Source organism: Myotis yumanensis, unplaced genomic scaffold, assembly GCF_028538775.1.
Source record: "Myotis yumanensis isolate MYYU_CA2020_CCGP unplaced genomic scaffold, mMyoYum1.0.hap1 SCAF_16, whole genome shotgun sequence".
Taxonomy (NCBI): domain Eukaryota; kingdom Metazoa; phylum Chordata; class Mammalia; order Chiroptera; family Vespertilionidae; genus Myotis; species Myotis yumanensis.
In genome coordinates, this window is record NW_027223767.1 from 10837375 (window position 1) to 10844285 (window position 6911).

A 6911-nucleotide genomic window follows, 5' to 3' on the forward strand; every position below is an offset into this window, starting at 1 on the left:
GTTGTTTCACTCCCTCCCTCCCCTTGCTGGCTCCCAAAGGCAGTTGAGTTTTGGATCCCTGTTGTAGGTGAATAATAACAAAAACTGACATGTATTTAGCACTTAGCATGTGCCGGGCTCTGTTCTAAGTATGTTGCACATATCCACCCATTTCAGCCTCACAAAAACAATGGCGTAGACACTGTTATCTATGATCATGCCTGTTCACTGAAGGAATACTCGCCGAAGGCCTCCACCTGCCAGGCACGCACCGATCTGGCCATGAAGATGCAGCTGGGAAACAGACAGACAGATCCTCCATCCATGGAGCTTTCATTCCTGGGAGGGGACAGACAGACAGCACATGGGATAAGTAAAGAGGAAGCCAAGAAGGTGTGCGGTGGAGGGAGCAAAATAAAGCAGGATGAACAGTCTGGGGGTGCTTAGGGGTGGGGGTGGGCTGTGCAATTGCAAATAGAGTGGGCAGTATAGGCCTTGCTGAGGGGAGAGCTCAGGAAGTCAGATAGGAGGGGAAGGGCTAGGAGAGGAGCGTTCAGGCAGAGAAAGGTTCCAAAACGCTGCTTCAGGTCACACAGCTAATAAATTGCCAAGTTGGGATTTGAGCCCAGGGGTCTGCTGAGCTTGGCCCCTGCACTGGAGGGCTCAGTGAAAGAGGAGACCCTCCCAGTTAGGGGAGTTAGGGCGGGGCACAGGCTGGGACATCCTGGCGCTGAGAGAGCTGGAGTTGGGGGTGGGGAGCGATGAGCCAGGGGCAGCAGGGAAGACCTTGGCCCAAGGCTTGGGCCCTGAAGGGTCTGACCTCCCGCCCTGTCCTCCCAGAGGCCAGAATGGACTGAGCACCTGCGGTCAGCTCTTTACTTTAATCTGAGGGGGGTTCTGGGAGCTCGCCTGCCTCCCCTCCCAGGTCTGGGCCCCTCCTCCCTCCAAGTACTGGGGTGAACCTGCGGCAAATCCTCCTAATCCGCCGGCCTCTCCGTGGGTCTGTGTCCAGCGGAAGCCTGAGACCACGCCGCTCCCTCCCACCCAGCCACCCAGCCACCCTCGCAGCAGCGCCGGCCCAGCCGCCTCGCCCATGGGGAACAGCAGGAGCGGGGCCCTGTCCCAGGAGATCCTGGAGGAGCTGCAGCTGAGCACCACGTTCACGCAGGAGGAGCTGTGCGCCTGGTACCAGTCCTTCCTCAAGGAGTGCCCGGGCGGCCGCATCACGCGGCAGCAGTTCCAGGGCATCTACGCCAAGTTCTTCCCCGACGCCGACCCCAAGGCCTACGCCGAGCACGTGTTCCGCAGCTTCGACGCCAACAGCGACGGCACCCTGGACTTCAAGGAGTACGTGGTCGCCCTGCACATGACCACGGCCGGCCGGCCCAGCCAGAAGCTCGAGTGGGCCTTCTCGCTCTACGACGTGGACGGCAACGGGGCCATCAGCAAGAGCGAAGTGCTGGAGATCGTCATGGTCAGTCTCCACCCCCCACCCCTTGCAGGGCTGGGGTCACCCAGGTCAGGGCGCAGCTGGGGGAGGAGCTGGAGGGGGTGTGGGGGCCCAGGCTTTGTGACCCAAAGGCGCTGAGAGCGTGGTGAGGGGTCTCTCATATACTGAGATTAACAGAAGGCTGGGCGTTTCCCCATAGCTTCGTTTTCCTCCTAAAAAAGAATCTGGGTATTTCCTATGATTTCTTTTTTTCCTTTCATCCTTCCTTCTTTCCTTCCTTCTTCCTTCCTTCCTCCCTCCTCCCTTTTTTCCTCTGTTCATTAAAATATCCTTCAATACCTTCAATTGTGCATAGTCAGATTCCCTGACATGTTTCAGATGCACAATAGGAGGAGGTGGGGAGAGAGCGAGACCTGGGTTCCGGTTCCGCTGGTCTTCATGGCCCTTCACCAGACCCTCTGCTCTCTCATCCCCGTGCTCAGGCCCCTGGGAGGCCAGTGCCTGTCACACCCATTCTCTACCCCTGTCCCAACCAGCCTGGGAGCACATCGCTTGTAAAGATTTTAGGCGTCTTGAAAATAGTCTTATTTAATGTAAAAGTAATTCGTGAAATTTAGAAACATATGCAAAAGAAAGTTAAAATTACCTTTAATTTCATCATCCAGAGAAAACGGCCAACGTATTGGTATATACATTCCCAGTCTTTTAGCATTATATTTTAAACTAAGTTTAGAGCTATGAAATATTCATATAGAATTTTTATACTTTTTTCAGTTACTATTTTATGATGAATGTTTTTCATATCAGTATACATTCTTCCAAGCCATATTTAATAGCTGCTTAGAATTTCATCTATGGAAATGTCATAAAATTATTTAACCATTCCTAAATTTGGGACAGTTAGGATGTTTCTATTTTCCCTATTATATTATGTATATTGACCCTCATTTAGTATCTTCTTACCTGATCTTTTTTATCCCTCTACCTCATGCCACTTGCTATATTTTTCTAATGACATTCCCGTTAAGAGGGAGACTTTTCATGGTTTATATACGTTTGATGCATTTGTAACCCTGCTTTCATTCACACAGCTCTTCCTCCCTCATTAGGTGACACCATGAATACAATAGCTGAGCATGCAGCTTGTGGTCAAGGGCGGGCATGTGTGGGAACCTCACTGGGCAGGGCTTTCGGATCAAACTTCTCTGAATTGGCAGGTGGCATGGGATGGAGACCACATCCTCAGAACCACCTAAAGGACGCCAGGCCCAGCAGAGGCCTATAAGTTGGTGCTTCTTGAGAAAAGGGTGGAGGAATGGGGGAGGGCGGGAGGAAGGGAGGGAAGGGAGAAAGGGTGGGAAGGGGAATCCATGGCCGAGGCTGTGCAAGGTGGTGCCAAGGCTCTGGCACTCACCAGATCACTACATCACTAGCCTTGAAGCCAGAAATTACAGATTCTTGTCCCAGCTATGCCACCAACTAGCTTCATGGCCTTGGAAAACCATATAACCTCCCAGGGCCCAGGGTGAGCATTCGATGGCTCTTTCACTGAGGCCTTGACTGTAGACAGTCTGTCCTTGGTGCTGGAAGTAGGATGGGGCAGGCAGCCAGTTACTCCCAGCGTTTAGCCACCAAGCCTGGTTCCCATGGCTCAGGATAGAGAGACGAGTCAACAGAGTCACCTCCACTCTGGCTGCTGGGCGCCTGCCAGCTGAGGCTGCTTCCCCTGCTGCTGGCTTGATTCCTTGCTCCTTGCTGTATAGGGGGTTCGGGGCGGGGGGCTGCTATAAGGCCACTTCTCAGCATGTTCACCTCTCCTCCAGGCTAATTTATAGGCATTAATGCCCCTGCCTGGCTGTGCTTCCCAGGTCTCCAAGGTGCCCTTCCTACTGCCACCCAACATGTTGCCTGCACCCGAGCCTGCCCCCAGGCTGAGTGCACAGGCTGGCACAGGCTCGGGGCCATGACCTCGAGTGTCCTGTCTGGGCCTGGCCAGCCCTGGAGTTACTGAGCTGATGGAATCCTAGTGACCTAGAGCTAGATGGGCCCCTCGAGACCACCTGTCCTTCTCCCTGACCACAGGGGCAGAGGCACTTCCTGCTTTGCCCCCATCACACATGCGCACATCCGGCTCCTTTGTTACTGAGTGTGGAGGGAGGTGTGAAGGCTCCTAGAGTCTAAAGCTCAACCTTCCTCTGGGTCCCTTCCTGCGCTGAAGGGTAATGAAGGGGCTTCCTGAGCCCTGGGGAGGCCTTTGGGAAGCCTGTTGAGGCCTCCCTCTCCCTCTCCAGCCATTGGAATGCTCTCTGCCTCCCTCTCCCTCCCCAGCCATTGGAATGCTCTCCGAGGCATCAGCTGGTGAGTGGCACAATGCAAACTAAACCCAAAGCACCTGGGCTAGAAGCTCTGCTCATCTGCTTCCAGCTGCGTGATACTCAGCAAGTTAATGGGCTCGGTTTCTTCATCTGTAAAATGGGGTCCATGAATGCACACCTCACAAGGCTGGGAAGGTTGCATGTAAAATGCTCAGGAAAGTGGCACATGTTAGGCGCTCAGCAAATGTTAGCCCTTGTTAGGCCACCCGGCTGGGCAACCAGGTACTACATGGACCTGGGAGAAGCTGTTAGATTTTCTAAAATTTCTAGGCAGTCGGCTCAAGGGAGTGGTTCCCAAACTGCAGCCTCGGGCTGCCATGGGATGACACCAGGAAGCTTTTTCCATTTTTTTTTTTTTTAAGTAAAATGAAAGTCATATGTCTGCATGGTCAGGAAATGCAAACAGTACAGAAAGGGACAAATAAGAAGCGAAAGCCTTCCTCACCCCTCCCCCAGCCTCCCCATCCAGCTGAAGGTCTCAGAAACACAGGTGCCGGCCCAGGAGCTCTGATTGGCAGGACGGCCGGGCCTGGGACCTGCTCTCTAACCCAGGGCTGCAGCCTCCGCTGCTCCTTCTGACCAGCCGTTCCTCTTGCTTCGGTGCAGGCGATATTCAAGATGATCAATCCCGAGGACGCCAAGCACCTGCCAGACGATGAGAACACCCCTGAGAAGCGAGCCGACAAGATCTGGGGCTTCTTTGGAAAGAAAGATGACGGTGAATGCCTTCTCCCACGTGGCCTTCGCTTTACAGTTGCGGCTGTTTCTGGCTGATCCCACCAACATGTAGCCTTCCCAGCGCCAGTGCCCAGGGGGACGGGGACACCTCGCCCCACCATACACTGCAGGGCTCGCTGGGGCCTTGGGGAGTGGACAGAGGCCACAGGTGCAGCCCTGCTCCCCGTGGAGCTGCCACTGCGTTAGAAATGGTGCCCCGTCCCTGGCTTATACGGCCCCTGGCTGCCTGATGGGGAGAAGGAAGGCTCCGAGGGGTGGGGGGCTGAAGAAAACAGCTTTGGTTAAAACAGCCACATTGAAGCAATAGGAAGAAGTAAAGGCAACAGCACCTTAGACGTTTGTACGCAGACGCCAAGTTTAGAGGAATTCCAAGCACTTTCTGTTTGAGAGGGATGCCTGTTAGACACTGGGGTTTGCTTCGCGTGTTTTCCAAAACGCTTTCTAAGAGTTAGAGCAAACTTTAGGCCAGTCTGTGTCAGAATTAGCCTGGGGTCCCAAGTAAGCGGCATCTCAGTTCTGCGGTTTCACTTAGGAAGTTAGTTTGGGTCCTGGAGAAGCTGACCCAAGTGGACGTCACAGGAGGTGGCGGTGTGTGTGGTGGGGGGGGCTGCCGTATTCCTCCTGCCAGGCGGTGTGTGTGTCCTTCCCTGTGCCCACATGGGAGGCCTGGCTCCAGAACTCGGCTCTGATGTGGGGCATTCCAAGCTCTTTGTGAGGCTGACAGGGCAGCTAGGACTTTACATTTCCCCACCTAGACTTGCAGGGAACCAGCCTGAGTCCTAATCCAGGATTAAGATTAGGAGTGTTCAAAAGGCCTGGAACATAAGCTAATGGGCGTGCAATTCGGTTCAGCCACCTACTACCTGCAGGCAACTCTGAGCATATGCATGATCTGAAAGAGCACCGTCTCCTTTTAGAGTTATTTCTACATGTGACTGTCTTCCCAGCACACCAAGGAACCAGGGACTTTACCTCACTGCCCTCTATGCCACACCCTGCCCTCCACCCTCTGAAGTGACCTCAGCCCCAAGCACGGTGGCTCTGGCTCAGAGGAACCGCTAGTGGAGAGCATTGAACTGGACAGAACTGAACCCGGAGGCTGGGCGAGGCGCTCTCCTGGTCCCACAGGGGAGGGGGATGGGAGATGCAGAGATGCAGAGTAAAGAGTCGTGGAGGAGCTGTCAGCTGAGAATCAGGGGCTGCCCATATGCTGGGGTGGCGGGTCAGAGAGACCTCTTCACAAGCCAGGCTCTCCCTGGCACCCCGATGGACCCCTCAACTTTTACGCCCTTCTCTAGAGTGGATGCTGTTCCCTCCTTCTCAACTGAAACTGTTTGCTCTGCTCCATGCCCCAAAAGTTCTTCCAGAACGTGAGGCTCAGACCTAGAGTAAGACTCAAGATACTTAATAACCAGCAAGGCAGGGCATTGCCAATCAGAAGAGAAGCATAACTAAAGTGCACCCTGGACCCCTCAGTAGTGCCAGCCATTAACCCTCTCCTTGCTGGTTGATGGGGAGGTCCAGGTTGGGTATCTGGGGTAGCGGGGGGAGTACCCTGGAGGCGCTAAGACGCAAGGTTTTCATGATGGATACATCTGCACAGGGCATGCTGGCAGGTGTCAGCTTTGTGGCAGCTTGAAACAGCCAGTCCTGACTGTGGTATTTTCTCCCATCCGCAGATAAACTTACAGAGGAAGAGTTCATCGAGGGGACCCTGGCCAATAAGGAAATTCTGCGACTGATCCAATTTGAGCCTCAAAAAGTGAAGGAAAGGTTAAAGGAAAAGAACCCCTGATGCCAACTGCTCAGCTCTCCTGCCTCCCCTTACCATTGACATAAGCACACGAATGCACACGCGTGCGCGCACACACACACACACACACACACACACGCATGCTCACAAACACACCCCAACGGCCAAGAGAGAGGCCTCCAAACCCACAGCACAGCTCCCTGCCAAACAGAAGTGTCTTTAGCATCTGCTGGTTCCTCCTTCCCTGTCTTTAGAGCCCCTCCCATGACGCCGCCTCCCCTCCCCTGCCCACCAGCCCAGGCCTCCATGATAATCCCAGGATTAGGTCACAAGAGTCCTAAATATCACTCCTGTGTAAGCTCCTTTGTGGATTGCTAGGTAAGCAGGTTCCAATAAATGCAAGAGTTGCCGGACACACAGTCGCTGGTTGTTCTTGAACTGGAAATGGAAATGATTTGTGTGGCCTCGGCCACCAAGGCAAGAATGTGTTGCCATTGCAGTGGTTACCAGGGCACTGGGACTCCATTGTGAAGAAGGTGGACACGGCCCTGTCTCTCAGGGCTCAGGGTGCAGAGGGGACTGCAGACCTGGAAGCAGTCATGACCAGTGGAAGGTT

The 6911-nt window shown here is 54.0% G+C and overlaps 1 protein-coding gene across 1 annotated transcript; it reads left to right on the top strand.

The window, feature by feature from the left end:
* The first annotated feature begins 1072 nt into the window (after nucleotides 1–1072).
* Nucleotides 1073–6594, top strand: RCVRN (recoverin). Its single transcript, XM_070394763.1, has 3 exons — nucleotides 1073–1453; nucleotides 4411–4522; nucleotides 6222–6594. The coding sequence occupies exons 1-3, from the start codon at nucleotides 1073–1075 to the stop codon at nucleotides 6335–6337; spliced, it is 609 nt and encodes a 202-aa protein (XP_070250864.1). The 3' UTR covers nucleotides 6338–6594.
* The last annotated feature ends 317 nt before the right edge of the window (nucleotides 6595–6911 follow it).